The sequence below is a fragment of the Prinia subflava genome, chromosome 5, assembly GCF_021018805.1.
Source record: "Prinia subflava isolate CZ2003 ecotype Zambia chromosome 5, Cam_Psub_1.2, whole genome shotgun sequence".
Taxonomy (NCBI): Eukaryota; Metazoa; Chordata; class Aves; order Passeriformes; family Cisticolidae; genus Prinia; species Prinia subflava.
Genome location: NC_086251.1, coordinates 40,600,133 through 40,614,506, shown reverse-complemented (window position 1 = coordinate 40,614,506; position 14,374 = coordinate 40,600,133). Strand labels below are relative to the sequence as shown.

Sequence of the window (14,374 nt, the reverse complement as noted above, 5' to 3'; positions counted from 1 at the left end):
TCATGCTTTTCCAGGGTGTGCCAAGGGATTGAGATTTCTGCTCACGTATCTATAGGACAGGAGCTCTCAAACCTCTTTCAGGAGTCAGGTTCACTCACTGAAGGCTGCAGTATTCCTTCATATTCAGCTTCTGACTATTCCAGCCCAATCTAGTTGCTTTAGATCTTTCCCTAGGCTCCCATGAGCTGCTGCTTTTGCTACTGGAGGACTTGTGAAAGGAGCTGGTGGCGTTTTTTTATTCCTTGTTTGCTTCTTGTTGCAACTTTCTCATACAAAATAGTCATTCTTACTGTGAAAACACAGACCAGTCTGTGACCATTTAACATAACTTTTACACAAGAGAACTAGTTTAATATATTTAATAATTAGAATCTAGAAAAATAACATCTTGAGAAGAAAACAAAAGAAGGGATATGTTTTGTCATAATTCCCTACCATTGCCACAACCAAGATGAATATAAGCAGGTGACTTAAGGAAGGGTGCAAGCTTTGTTTTTTAGAGGTTCCTAGCAACTTGGCCTGCAGGAAAACTCCATTTTTAAAAATATTAAATCTGATTGTGATGGTCGTTCTGTTGCCTCAAGGGCCTGGCTGATTCCAAGTATCCCTGCTGTTCTACGCACATGAATTGACATAAGGATTCAAACAGTAAGTGCCTGCTATTGTTAGCTTTTCTAACCCCTGGAATTTCTGATCCTGAGCTCCTTGTGATGAGGAAAGGGGCATCTTTTGTAGGGCAACCTAGGTGCAGTCAAAGTATACAAGTTCCATTATTCAGCTTATTCATCCTGAGCTGTTCACTTGCTGTACACGGAAGCTTGCGGCCAGTGTTGAGACTACAGGAAACACAAGTGTCTATAGCTGGGAATCTGGCAAACACCAGGCAGGGAGCCACAGCAGCAGGTACAGTGGGGCACTGCCTCATCAGCGCCTCCTCTGTGGTGGAGGTGGGGGCCTATTCTTTATGTTTTTGCATTTGGGAATATGTCTCTCAGCTACTTGGGGAGCAAACTTGCGTCCGCAGTAGGTGCAGGCAACATAGTCTGGATTCTCGATGGGAGGCAGTGGGGGCAGGTCAGACACCTTCCTCCCCTTGGTGAGGGTTTGCTGCGCCTGGCGGGCCTGCGACATGATGCGGATGAGAGCCTCGTGCTTCGCTTTCCAGTTGTTCCTTCTGGGTGGTGTTTTACTCTGCAGAAGGGAAAGGCAGTCAGGGCAACTGGGACCACCATCAGCCTCCATTCTCAAACTTACATTCTGAACCCAACCCATGTCACCCGTCCCTGTGCATTCCTTGTTGACATAAAACCCAGCCTGAGAAGCTGAGTCCCACAAAGGGAATCAGAAAGACCAGCACAAAGGATGATGTAAAGGAAATACTGATGGAAACATCAGTATTTAGAAAGAGCTTGAGGATAACCAGAAAAGCAAGCAGTAGGGCCCTACACTTGCACTACAGAGGGTTGATACACCTGCTTTGCAGGAACAGAGCTGCATGTTCCCACTGCCTTCTTTTTAACAGACTGTGTTATTGTCTGGATTTTTAGTCAGTTCCCAGCTGCCCCTAATGTCACAGAGCTTTGCTGCTGCAGAACCAGTCTGCATTCTAGCTACAGCAAGGAAGTGAGCTTTCTCTAGAAGTACACCCTTGACACATTATAAAGCCAAGTCAGGACTCCTGCCTCAGTCTATGAGATTTTAAATGGATCTGTTTATCCATTTGGCAAGAACTTTTCAGAGGCAATAGCTGTACTGTATCCCTCAGCCCCATGTACATGGGAAGGTGCTTGTGTCTCAGTCAGATGTTGAAGTGGAAGGAGTGTGAACAGCAGATGTGGATCCAGGGAGGCAAAGGGACTGCACATTACCTGAGGACTCCTTGAGCTCTTCAACTGTTGATACCTTTCCAGTTCTGTTCCTCTAGCTCTGGCCTTTCTGGAGTCAAACACTTTCCTCTTGGAGTCTTGGTTCTTGCCACAGATACTCATGTGTTTCTCAAGCCTCGTGCAGAGAAACTTACGTTTGCAGAAGCTGCACTGTCCAAACTCCTCCTGCTCCACAGCACTGGCAGCCTGCATGTATAGCATCTCTGCGGATTTGTGGTCATCAGCATATTGGTCTGAGAGGGCAGAGAGAGAAAGGCTGTGTTTTGGGGCCAGTTTTGAACAAGAAGCTAAGTACTCCATGGGTATGTTGTCTTGTATTTTGCTGTTGTTTGTTTTGCTGTGTTTTGTGGCCACGAGACACTCCTTGAGTTTCCTCACAGCCAGCTCTTGGGGGTGGAGATTGGTACCAGGGTTGGGGATAGTGTCCTCTGCAGACTGTGTCCCACTGAAAATCCCAACACCTGGCCTGTCTGCAGCTCTGAAAATTTTCTCTTCAGGGTGCCTTGTGGTCTTTTGCTCATGGGTTCTCTCCACTTCACTTTCTCTTCTCTCCTCTACATTGTTAAGCTCCTTCTCTCTTTGAATCCTCCTAAGTGTCTCCTCTGTCCTCTTTAGCTTCTCTCCAAGAAGGGCCTTTTTCTTTTGAATTGCCTCTTCTAGGTTCCTTCTATCTGCCTCCAGCTTTAGGAGGTATGCCAGCTCTCTCCTGTGTAGATGGGTAGCTGATGGTTCAGGCTCTCCTGTCGAAGGGTAGAGCACTGCAGCTAACTGAGACATCCCTGCTGGAACCATCCCTTTGCTTATTGAGCTGGATCTTCTATTTGGACCTTCCTGCATGTATGGGGAACTTCCTGTGTTGAGCAACAGAGCTCTTACCCTCTTCTGGTGAGAAACTGGTTGCAGGGGATATGCACGGTCCACTCCTTGATGTCTGCCCAATGATTTAGCTGACAGAGTACAGGCCTGGCTGATGAGATACTTGCTCTCTAGTCCACCACGCCTGGGACTGTCCTGAGTGCTTTCTGCAGACATAGAATAGGAATATCTTTGGTTCTTTTGTGCATAGAGATCTTTTAAACTTTCCTCTTTGTCAAGTATGAATTCATGCGAAATGTTGTTACTCTGATGTTTCAGCTGGGAACCAGGAGAAAACTTAGTAGCTGCCACCACAGGAGTCACCGGTGGGAAAAAAGCCATTCGGTGCCTGAGAAAGAGCCTGAGGTTAGAAGCAAAGCCCTTACAGACAGTGTTGTCCAAAACTGAACAAATCTCCTAATAGTTTATGCATGGAGGCTGTAGATAAAAGGTTATAATAAGTATTAGTAAAGGTTTTGTAACTTTTCTTCTTTCTATAAATCTTTATATTCCTTCCATCTAGGGAGCTCCCATGCTGCCTCTTCTAGTCCCAACCGTTTATACAGCCAGAAATAAGACACACTTTTATTTCTCTTTCTGTCTGAGCCCTGCCTTATCATGGTAGCAGCAGAAATATACTACAATGACAGAGGAATTGTTATACTCCCCAGGCAGTTTCCCCTAAAGTGTCCCTTCAGTCATGGCAGTGTGATTCAACACTGTGTCACACAGATCGGACATGCAGGAGTCCAACCAAGCTTGGCACAATCTTCCTGTGGCTCGTTCCGCCGCATTCCCCTACGTGTGTCGGGTGCTCACGCCGCGGGGCGAGCGGGGTTACCTGCGGGGCTGCGCCCGGCGCTCCGCCGGCCTCCCTCCTCGGCAAGCTGCGTCGCCACACGCTGCGCTTATGGCCGAGAGACCCGACCCCTCCTGCCTCTGCTCGGAGCTGCGCCCGCCGCTGGTTGGTGGCTGTTGCCGGGAGACCGGCGCCGCTCCGGCCGGTGCGCGCCCCTGGATCGCTCCCGGCCGCGCGGCCGTTCCACCTCGGCTCGAGCGCGGCGGCCAGGGGCGGTCCTGAGTCATGAGGCCGTCCGATGGGCATTATTCATGAGGCGGTCCGAGATGCATTATTCATGAGGCGGTCCGGTATGTATTGATGCCTTGGGAAGGCTGACCTGGAACAGAGACTGGACAGAGCTAGAGAATAAAGTAGATATTTATTGAAAGGCCTTTAAGTGTACACCTTGGGCGGCACAAGAGCCTGACTAGGGCTACACCCAAGGTGGACTCGAAATGTCACAAAACGGACTGCCGGTCACGAGGTCTTACACTTTTATAAGTTTTGGTCCATTTGCATATTGGGGTTTAATTGTCCAATTACAGCTTCGGGTTGAGAAGCCTCATCCTTGTTTTCTTTCTTCAGTCCACTGTTGTTTATGCTTTCGAGCCTGAAAGTTGTACTCGTTGTCCTTGGTCGTCAGCAAGAAAATGATTTGTCTACCTACTCTGTGAAGAGAGCTTACTAGAGCTTAATATGAGACTCAGAACTACACCCCTAGCTGCACAGAATCTGAAAAAACATGAAAGTTAAAACTTAAGGCATCAGTATTATCCGTGAGGCGGTGCGATATGCATTATCCGTGAGGCGGTGCGATACGTTCCACCGTGAGGCGGCGAGTGAGGGGCGGGCCCTACTCCTCTGCGGCTCCTCATTGGCCGCAAGAGGGAGGCCCCGCCCCCGGCCGCCACACGCGGCGCAGGCGCCGCGGGGAGCGCGGCGGCTGCAGCAGCCGGGGCAGCGGGAGGAGGCGGCGGTGCCGCCATGGCGGACGGCGAGGGCTTGTTGTCCGTGGACTACGAGGTGCACGGCAAGGTGCAGGGCGTGTTCTTCCGCAAGTACACCCAGGTGGGTGCGGCGGTCTCCGGGGGCGGGCCGCCCTGCCTGCCGGCGTGCGCCGCGCTCGCTGTCAGCCCACTGCGCGCCCCTTGGAGGGGCCGAGCCACGGGTGGGCGGGGAAAATTGGCTCCTATATGCGAATGTTGTTCTGTTGCTCTCTTACAGTTTGGACTAACTTCATTTTGCTCTGCATTGTCTTCTCAGGGGGAGGCTAAGAGACTGGGACTTGTTGGCTGGGTCCAAAATACCAGCCACGGCACTGTGCAAGGGCAAATCCAGGGTCCAGCTGCCAGGGTGCGGGAGCTGCAAGAATGGCTCAGGAAGATAGGAAGTCCTCAGTCCCGTATCAGCCGAGCAGAGTTCAGCAATGAGAAGAACATCAAGGCGCTGGAGCACAAGGAATTCCAGATTTTGAAGTGACTTTGTCCAGGAAGAAGCAAAGTCTGGAGCATGAGCTGTCCTCAAGAAACATTTCCCCTCTTCCTCACTCGTTCAGTCAGCCAATGTTCAGCTATAGAGAACTTTATTTTATTAAATTTCTAATTTATTGTTTTGCTGTACTGTTAGTTTGATGCTCGGCCTTTTGCAGAATTCCACTGGGTTGAGGAAGAGGTATGTTGTCTCTGTTAAAAGGGTTGTTCAGGGCTAGAACCTATTTTTCTAAGTGTACGTGGTTTGGGAAGTTGTACATGAGATAAATCTGAAATTTGTAGAGTGTGGTGCTCGTGTGAAGGAAATCATGGGGTCAATGCCGAAAGAAAACATCGCTAAAACTATTATTTCTGTGCACTAAATGCCTCAGAAGCAATTAATTTTATTCCAAAACTTAATATTTTCTGTTGAATAAAATTGCTTGAATATCATCTCCTGTGTGGCATGCATGTTGGATGGAGGGGCTGAGCAGATGACGGCTCTCGGAGCTGGATCTTGTTGCCCAAGCTGTCCCTCTCCCTCCCCGCGGTGCCGCTGTGCGGGCATGGCCAGGGGAAGCCGTGCTTCCCTCAGCGGGGCCGAGCTGCCGCCCTTCCCGGCCTCTTTGGGCCCGTCGGGCCGGAACTACAACTCCCGGCGTGCCCTTGCCCGGGCGCTGCCCGCTCGCGGCTGCGCACGCGCCGTCGCCCCGCGCGAGGAGCCCGGCGGCCGGGGCCCGTTGGTCTCGCGCGGCGGCCGTTGCGGGCCCGCCCCGGTCCGGTGGGTGCTGAGGGGGCGAGGGCGGGACGCGGGAGCGGCGCCCGGGGCGGCCGGGAGGAGGAAGCGGAGGGCGCTCCGGCTGTGAGGGCAGGGCACGATCGGCGTGTGGTGGCGAGCTGAGCCGCGGGTCCGCGCTGCCCTCCTCAGCCCCCGGGTCAGGGAGCCTCGAGAGACGTGTCACAGCGGTGGCACCGGATCCCCAGGCACGGCTAGCAGGCCTCTTGAATGCCACTAGGAAACAAGTAGGCGCCAAGCACTTGAAAACAGTGGGTTCTCTTTCGCATAAACAGCTTGCTCTTTCCCTGACACCCATTGCCAAGCCTGCTTTTCTCCTTTCCTGGTCAAGTAGCAGCAGATGCTGTTTTACCAGGACGAAGCACTGTGAATTTTTGTGGGGACCTAGAGGTAAAAACAGGACAAAAGCAGTTTTCTCCCCAGTTCTTGGTGGTATTTACTCTATAATTCTGATGAAAATTTCAGTAGAAACCTGTAAGTTTTGACTCATGCGGTACGAGTATGATATGGGTATGCTAAATTTGAGAACACAGTGTGTGTTAATAAGAAACTTAGATTCAGGCTCTGGCCATCTACCCTGAAGACACTGACAATGTGTAGTCAGAGCCTGAGCATGTAGGAAATAAGAGAAAAGGCCTCTGAATGCCAAGAAAACTAAGAAAAGTGTATTTATGAGGGTGAGTGAAATAGACGAAAGTATTTTCAGGTCTTTAATTTGTATTTCTTTAAGTTTTTTTCCTTTTCTCTCTGTGTTTTAAGGAACATGGAGAAGTGAGCCTCCTGCAGTTCCTTGTGTTTCTCATTTATCAGATTTTGACATGATCAAACGTTTGGTGGAAGATGTGCGAGCCAGGCTGCGTTCTGGAGTCACTGTCAACTCTTTTGGACAGTGTGTTGAGGAGCTTGTGCTCAATAGCATCGATGCCAAAGCAACGTGTGTAGCTATCAGGGTGGATTTGGAAGCTTCTAAGATCCAGGTGGTGGACAATGGCTCTGGGATGGGGAAAGAGGACTTAAAGGCTATTGGAAAGCGCTACTTCACCAGCAAGTGCAGCTCAGTGAGAGACTTGGAGAACCTGACTTTCTATGGCTTCAGAGGAGAGGCTTTGGCAAGTATAGCCAACATGGCCAGTGTAGTGGAAATCTCATCTAAGACCAGCAGGACAGCAAAAACATTTATGAAACTGTTTCACAATGGGCAAGCGCTGGAAGTATGTGAAGCTGAATTGAACAGACCGAGTGGTGGAACTACAGTCACTGTGTGCAATCTGTTCTATCAGTTGCCAGTGAGGAGAAAGTGTATGGACCCTGTGCTGGAAATTGAGAGAGTGAGACAGAAGGTAGAGGCTGTCTCCCTAATGCATCCTTCTATTTCCCTTTCTTTAAGAAATGATGTTTCTTGTTCTATGGTTCTTCAGCTCCCTAAGACACGAGATGTGTACTCTCGGTTTTGTCAAATTTATGGACTGGGCAGATCCCAGAAGTTGCGAGAAATAAATCACAAGTCTGGCGGATTTGAGATAAGTGGTTTTATCAGTACTGAGGGACATTACAATAAGAATATGCAGTTCTTGTATGTGAATAGAAGGCTTGTTTTAAAGACAAAACTACATAAACTAATTGATTTTCTATTAAGAAAACAAAGTGTAATTTGCAAGGCAAAAAGTGTCCCTGCAAGCCGACAGGCTAATTCAAGTCCTGGTCGCCATCGCTGTGGGCCAGAGTTGTACGGGATATTTATTCTCAATGTAACCTGTGCATACAGTGACTATGATGTGTGCCTGGAACCTGCAAAGACTTTGATTGAGTTCCAGAACTGGGATGTTCTTCTAACTTGCATAGAGGAAGGAGTGAAAACATTTTTGAAACGAGAGCATTTATTTATTGAGCCATGTAGCGAGGACATCAGAGAATTTAATGAACGTAATGACTTTTGTTTGCATAACGCTCCGGTTCTGAAGCCTTCAATTCTTGATAAGAAGAGCATCCAAGAAAGTTTTAAGAAAGCATGTAATGAAATTGTGGATTCTTATGAAATGTGTACCTTGCAATCAAAAGATGTCAAGAGGAAATCCATTACTGGAAAAAAAAGTTCAAGTCTTATACAGTCAAGTAAAAATGTACAGGAAACTGCAAGTGCCCCAATTCAGAACACTGCTGAGTCATCTAATCCATGTAGAAACAATAAAGCAGAGATTCCATTGCCAAGCAAAGATGACACAGTTTCTGATTTAATTAAATCACATACCTCAGAACAGAAGCCAAAATACACTAACAATTCCCAAAAAGTATCTGATACTTGCCTGAAACCTTCAGAACATCTTCCTTCCTCTTTCTGTGCAGGGGCCAGATCAGAAATAAGAGAAGTAGATGGTTGTGGTGACATAAGGGATGGTGCAGAGAATAATGTAAAAGATGTGGGCAGCCAGCAAGCTCAAGTAACACAGGAGAGCAAAAAGCTCCGTGTCTTAAATAAGGATATTATTCAGTCACTGCCTGAGAGAGAAGACCCTACTGAAACAGCAGCAGAACCTGAAACTGTCTCTGGAAGTTCATTAATGAGACTGTGTAATGCAAGAAGAAACAGGGGAACAGCTGAAGTGAAAGATGATGCTAGAAGAGGGGCTGTTAGTTCAGCATCATTAAAGTTGAGCCTTACAGGCCTTATAAAAAGTGTTGTGCAAAATGAGCCCCCACAGGACTGTGAACAAACGGAAACAAATCTTGCATTAAACACACAGTGTAGGCCTGGCCCTGTCAGTGCCAAGGATATTTTTGACCACAAAGTGAGCGCTGTGATTCAGTCTTCAAATGCTAAGGGTACTTCCAGTAATACTAATAAAGAATGTAGAGCTTCTTTTACCAGAGAAGTATGCATGACTGATGGTAATGAGAACAAACCTTTGTCACATCAGGTGAGGGAGGAGATAGCTATGCCTGCTGCTACCAATAAAAGACCTTATGAAACACTGAATAATACGGAAGTGCCACTGGCAACTTCTTCGGGTATTCCTCGCAAGAAAATTGTTATCAAAAACGCTAGAAGACAGATAGCTGTACCAAGACCTCAGCTCTCTAAGAAACTGAGCTTGTCCACGCAGCTGGGGTCATTAGAAAAGTTCAGGAGGTATTATGGGAGAGTTAAGTCTACACTACCAACACCCACGTCACAGCAAAGTGAATGCGGTCTCCCAGTTCTTAATTCGGAAATTAACTGTGACTTTTCAAAGAATGGGAATGACGATGAAAATTTCAGCAGTTGTGAAACTCCGCCTGCAGAAGATGCAGATTCTAATAAAGTTAGCCAAGGTTTTGGTTCCTTGGAAAAGACTTCATTTTGCAGTGGAAAAATATCACAGGACAAACGAGCCCTTTGTCAGAGTCCTTTGACGTTGTCTGATTATTCTCTGGTTAGTAACAAAAATACAGGTTGTAAAAGATCTCCAGAATCATTATCATCCAAACTGTCCAGAATGAAAACTGATCGCAAAGAAGTAGAACAACTTGGTGAAGAGTTCCAAACAGACTCAAATAGAAAATGCGACCATTCTTTTGATCTTGAATCTTCAAATAATGATTTGTTGTATAATGTTCGTCAAACATATAAATCCTCAGTGGAAAAGGTGCGGGAGTGTAAGTCCAGCATTTCTAAGGAGACTATGTGCTCACAATCAGATGGTGTGATAGCAGAGTCTATGAAGAGTCCTGTCAGCTCGTCACCACTCAGCAGTATAGAAGGAGAGTACAGAGTCTCTTCAGGCAGTGTTTTATCATTACCTGCTAAAAATGATTGTATTAACATAATCTGTAAAGATAAAAGTACGTTAGGTGAATCCTCAGAACAAAATATGAAAGATACTGAGGTTCCCCATGAGACCTTACAAAGGAACTTGGAATCCTCTGCCGACAACACAAGCACAGGCAATGCCAGGAATGATTCGTGTTCTGTGTGGCTGCAAGATTTTGATGCTTTATCGGGTAAGACAGTATATATCAATAAAGCAACTGGACTCAGCACCTACGGCACTCCTCCTAGCGAAGGATTTCAAACTGCCTGTATTCAAGATATTACAACAATGGCTGTGAATGTCGTTTCAGAGAACGGTAAGAGGGGTGGTGGTTGTAAAAATGGCATGAGGGCAACTGTTCTTCTAGGTGCATGAAGTAATCCTGCTGGCAGCACCTGAGAGTTTTTACTGAATTAGTCACTGCCTTTTAGGTAATAGCTGCATGGAAAACAAGAAAGTGTTGGGAACTATGGAGACAGTAAAACATTAACAGTAATGATATTGAAAGATCATTTTTATTAAAATGGTAAAAAGAAATGTCAGTATCATGTCAATTAACAGCTGCGTAGTTTTCACTGGGCATCATGACATTCTCTGTGATAACAGTTACATATAATTGTTGTCACATATAAAACGAGAAACGTACTTCAAAGTAAGTGTACTAGAAAAGTATCACATTTTTTACCATTTTGTCCTAAGTGGTTATGTTTCTAAGAATGTTAAAGAGAGCCTTATATTAAAATGATCTTTTTTCAAACTACATACAAAATTTAAAGCCACTCTTGAAAGATGACTAAAAAAATCTAACTTCATTGAGAATGTGTAGTCTCCTGTCCATGGATTTTAGAAGGTGGGCTGTTCTTTCACACTTTGTAGTAGATGTTGTACAGCGTTGTTGCTGTTTTGATGGTGGACTTTTTCCACTAGTGAAAGAACCCTGCACTGTATTTTTTTTCAGGGACACGGTGTTCATGAGTTTTCACTGATCTGTCTGTTGAGTTTTGTCTTTCTGTATCTTCCTAATCTAGTTTGTCTGTCTAATACTGTCTTTGATAATTTTCTCTTCAATGAATATATCTGTGTTCTCAAGTTGTTCTCCATTCTGTCTATAGGCAGATTTTATGAGTGAAGATGCAGCCATTCTTTGCATAGACTTTATTTCTGCTGCATAATTTGTTTAGAAAAAGTACTTTGGACTTCCTTCTAGATATTTATCATGTGAAAATTTGTCTAATCAATTGTCATGGCCTTTGGTTTGTTCCGTTTTTGTCTGGTGCTTCTTTGTTTGTCACCAGTCAGAAACAGTGGTGCAGTAAGTGTTTCAGTTATTGAGCTATTCCCTTTTATGTGTAATAATTGATGCCAATAGTTTTTAATATTTATTGTGTTCCATTGAAGAAAACTTGATGCAAGTTTTTATTATGCAAAACTCCTTGCAAGCTCAAGTATACACACCTTGACTAACATTTTAGTGTCTGGTATACCAAGTTTGTTGCCCACGGTGCTCTTTAGTAACCAGCCAAAGCCCTGAGATGTAGAACTTGAGCTTCTATCCAAAGTGTTGGGAAGTGCATTCATGTTTATAGAGATGATACCTCATGTACCCTTATGCTTTCAGATGATGCACAGTCTGTAGGCTTTGAAGACATTTAATGTATTGCATCTTTTTACCTCCCATGGCACTGTTCTTAGCCTTAGCATTGGTGTTACTCTCCTTTGTATCAGTGGTGCCAGTCTTTCTAAACTCTGTCAGTTCTTTGGGGAGATGTCTGATTTTATTTTTTTAGGTTAAGAGTTGGACCTCCCAAACCTTCACAGGGTGTTTGAACTGTGGCTAGATCCTACAGGTCTTAGGTTTTCAAAGTTCAACAAACATGTTCTTTTGTATGTTTTTGAAGCAAAGCATGGTTGTTCCTTTCAGCTGTAGGAATAAACGTAACTGTGCCCTAATGCAGCATTCACGTCTCTTAATGTTGAGTGCTGTTTTGGACTGCTGCTAAGACCCAGGAGTGCAATCATTTCTTCATTTGTATGCTTTCATTTTGCTTTTTCGAGTAGTGTCAACCCCATGGTGTTGACTTAGAATTTCATAGCCCCTAAGAATAGCATCTCATACACAATTCTGGGGAAGTTAGATTGCTTAGCAGTAGGTGGAAATAAGTAAGAATAATCCATGTCCTCTTTTTCATGACAGCAGTGGCTGTCTGTCGTCTTTTCCAGCCACAAGCCACATGCTCAGCAGAGATGTTAGATTTTGTAGGCCAGACCCAGGCCTTCATACTGATTAAACTGATTGCTACCAGAAAATTTATCAAACTTTGTTTCACCATTGGATGGTTTTTGAACAATGCATTTGTAGTAGGAAACTATCCTAGTTCAACCTAGTCTTTGTTATTATGCCAGCTATATTTGCAATTTTTGTTCCTTACATTATGCTGTGTCAGTACACTGGTATATCTTCATGATCCAACTGAGGCAAGTGAAAATGAATGCTCAAATATGGTAATTGTGTGGGGTTTGCCTGCATGAAGTATATATGTTATTATCCTCAGCACCTTTTCTGATGGTACTTGTCAGAAGAATCATATTAATATCTCTGCCAAGTCTGAAGTCTCACCAACCCTGGAGCAAGTAAATCATAACTTTATGAACAATGTATACCTTCAACAAGGATCTTCCCTTCAAGAAAAGACAGGGAGATGACTCTTTGTCTATTACATGTATAAAATACTGGACTTAAGTTGATACAGATGATAGATTCTTCTGTGAACTTGAGAGTTACTGTTTTTTATGGCAAAAGCTATAAAAGTTCTGTCAGAGTCTGAATTAGGCAGCATTCTTCAATTTGCCATAGTTTACCAGGAACTAGATCAGGCCACTTTGTCCTCTCCTCTGGGTTTTGTGACAAGAAGATGCTGAGTTACTCTCCAGTGTTGGGCTGCCAGTTTGGATTCTCAAAAGGATTCTCAATCCCCAGGGTCACTAATCCTCACTGGAATGGAGCCAAGAGTCAGAAGTCTTTGGACTGGCCTAAGATTTTATACAGTCTTTTCACACTGAGCTTATCAGCACACAGCTGGTTTTCTTTGGCTTTATCACTGTGCCTCTTTTCCTGAATGCACACCCTTAATTTCTTAGTAGAAAGGAACTTTATTAATTCATTATTATTTCACAAAGAATAAAAGACTGAATTGTACCAAAGGAAGGGTGAAATGTTTACCAGTGTGCTGGAAATCTGAGCCACCTTTTTAATACTCTTGATAACAATAGAAGTTTGTAATATTAGATCATTTCTGGGTGGGTGGAACATATTGTTGGACTGACTCTGTTATCTCATGTGGGCTCACTGAATTGGAGTTTTCAGTTTTACAAATTTCTGATAACTGTATTAAATATTGATAGGAGTGGTAATAGACTGACAGTTTTGCCACTCCTTAACAGAGGGAATTCAAGTGTTTTGATCTCCGATAGACTACTATATGCATCCTTTTTCTTTGGGGAAAACACTTCTGATTGCACTAATTGTGGAAATAATTATTACAAGTTTAAAACAGAAGCCAATTTTTAAATACGGTCCTGCAGAAACCGTGGTAATATTTTTATATTTCCCGAGGCATGTATGTCTGATAATTCTCAGCTTTTTACGTTTGTGTTGTTGTTTCTCAATATTAGGTTATGAAGTCTGTGGGATACTCAAAATTTTATAGGGCTAAGCGCACACTCCTTTATAAGACTATAATAGTTGTATAGCTTTTAATAATTTTGCATGCTGCTGATTATGCAGCAGTAAATTTATTTTTTTTGTTTAGGGTTTCAGTTCAGATGCCATCCCTTTAGAAGTGAGATTGTGCTTCCCTTCCTTCCTAGACCTCAAAAAGAGAAGACTCAGGCAAGCCAGAATCTGAGAGGTAGGGCCAGCTTTCCAGGACACAGTGTTCTGTGGTAAAAAGAAATCAAAGAATTCTCCCAGATGTCCCAACAGGAACCCAGAATTACTCAAGGTCTGTTAACAATGGGACTGTGTGAGTCATCTCAGATCTAGAACTGGAAAAAAAAATTCGAGTTGAAGGCAGGTTAAAGGATACTTATTTACAGGATGAAATACCCAGTTCTTTGTTGAATTATGTCATGAGTTTGAAGAATAATTACCTACTCACTTCTTTGTACTCATTCCAGCCTTGGAATGTGAAAAATAGCTTCAATCCTCACACTTTTTTTTTTTGCAGTGGAAAGGATGAAATAATGTTTTTGGTATGTAACTTTGTCCAGAGGGAGTGGGTAGCTAAACAGGTCTTTCTTTCCCTACCGTCCCTCCAGCCCTTTTCCAGGCCTATTGAATTGTGCTGCAGCATTTTTAGGAGTCAGAAAGATGCACATTGTGCTTCTTAGTTAAAGCAGACAGTACAGAATCCTAGTGCCATGTTCCATCATTTATTTGTACCCTCTCCCCTTTCTATGAAGGAAAAATAAGAAATAATACTTGTGTGAGGTTGAGGTACCCAGCAAACATTCTATTGACAGATGGTGGGAGTCCCTTATTATCAATGTGTTCTTTCCTAGATGCAGAGGAGAACTCTCTACAGTCATTGCTTTTGGAATGGGATAATCCTGTTTTTGTCCCCTGCCCAGAGGTAAGTATTACCTTGCATCTCATGCAAAATAGGAATAACTTTAGATTTTTTTTACTTTCTGATATTGGGTCCAAAATTGCAAATATAATGGTTGTTGCATATAAGTTA

General features: G+C 44.4%; 3 protein-coding genes across 8 annotated transcripts; 2 read left to right on the top strand and 1 right to left on the bottom strand.

Annotated features, from left to right (window-relative positions):
• Positions 1–343: 343 nt before the first annotated feature.
• ZC2HC1C (zinc finger C2HC-type containing 1C) lies at positions 344–4,373 on the bottom strand. 6 transcript variants are annotated; one of them, XM_063399010.1, is made up of 4 exons: positions 3,583–4,373; positions 2,763–3,090; positions 2,021–2,119; positions 344–1,191 (listed from the first exon to the last, which is right to left on the bottom strand). In XM_063399010.1, the coding sequence occupies exons 1-4, from the start codon at positions 3,825–3,827 to the stop codon at positions 925–927; spliced, it is 939 nt and encodes a 312-aa protein (XP_063255080.1). In that variant the 5' UTR covers positions 3,828–4,373; the 3' UTR covers positions 344–924. The 6 variants fall into 6 exon arrangements, with proteins under 6 accessions (XP_063255080.1, XP_063255076.1, XP_063255081.1 ...); XM_063399006.1 differs by having other exon boundaries at positions 1,869–3,090; XM_063399011.1 differs by lacking the exon at positions 2,021–2,119.
• A 116-nt stretch (positions 4,374–4,489) lies between these two features.
• On the top strand, positions 4,490–5,504 carry ACYP1 (acylphosphatase 1). The gene is made up of 2 exons (XM_063399015.1): positions 4,490–4,650; positions 4,846–5,504. The coding sequence occupies exons 1-2, from the start codon at positions 4,567–4,569 to the stop codon at positions 5,059–5,061; spliced, it is 300 nt and encodes a 99-aa protein (XP_063255085.1). The 5' UTR covers positions 4,490–4,566; the 3' UTR covers positions 5,062–5,504.
• A 1,102-nt stretch (positions 5,505–6,606) lies between these two features.
• Positions 6,607–10,025, top strand: LOC134551406 (DNA mismatch repair protein Mlh3-like). Its single transcript, XM_063399003.1, has one exon. It carries the CDS (start codon positions 6,666–6,668, stop codon positions 10,008–10,010), a length of 3,345 nt encoding a protein of 1,114 aa, XP_063255073.1. The 5' UTR covers positions 6,607–6,665; the 3' UTR covers positions 10,011–10,025.
• The last annotated feature ends 4,349 nt before the right edge of the window (positions 10,026–14,374 follow it).

Excerpts from the sequence above, each read along its gene's own strand:
- ZC2HC1C (XM_063399006.1), bottom strand. The coding sequence starts at position 3,827 with ATGACTCAGGACCGCCCCTGGCCGCCGCGCTCGAGCCGAGGTGGAACG. Across the intron at positions 3,091-3,582 it reads CGCCGGGCGCAGCCCCGCAG|GCACCGAATGGCTTTTTTCC; the intron begins GTAACCCCGCTC and ends GCTCTTTCTCAG. Across the intron at positions 1,192-1,868 it reads AGAGCTCAAGGAGTCCTCAG|AGTAAAACACCACCCAGAAG; the intron begins GTAATGTGCAGT and ends TCCCTTCTGCAG.
- ACYP1 (XM_063399015.1), top strand. The coding sequence starts at position 4,567 with ATGGCGGACGGCGAGGGCTTGTTGTCCGTGGACTACGAGGTGCACGGC. Across the intron at positions 4,651-4,845 it reads TCTTCCGCAAGTACACCCAG|GGGGAGGCTAAGAGACTGGG; the intron begins GTGGGTGCGGCG and ends TTGTCTTCTCAG.
- LOC134551406 (XM_063399003.1), top strand. The coding sequence starts at position 6,666 with ATGATCAAACGTTTGGTGGAAGATGTGCGAGCCAGGCTGCGTTCTGGA.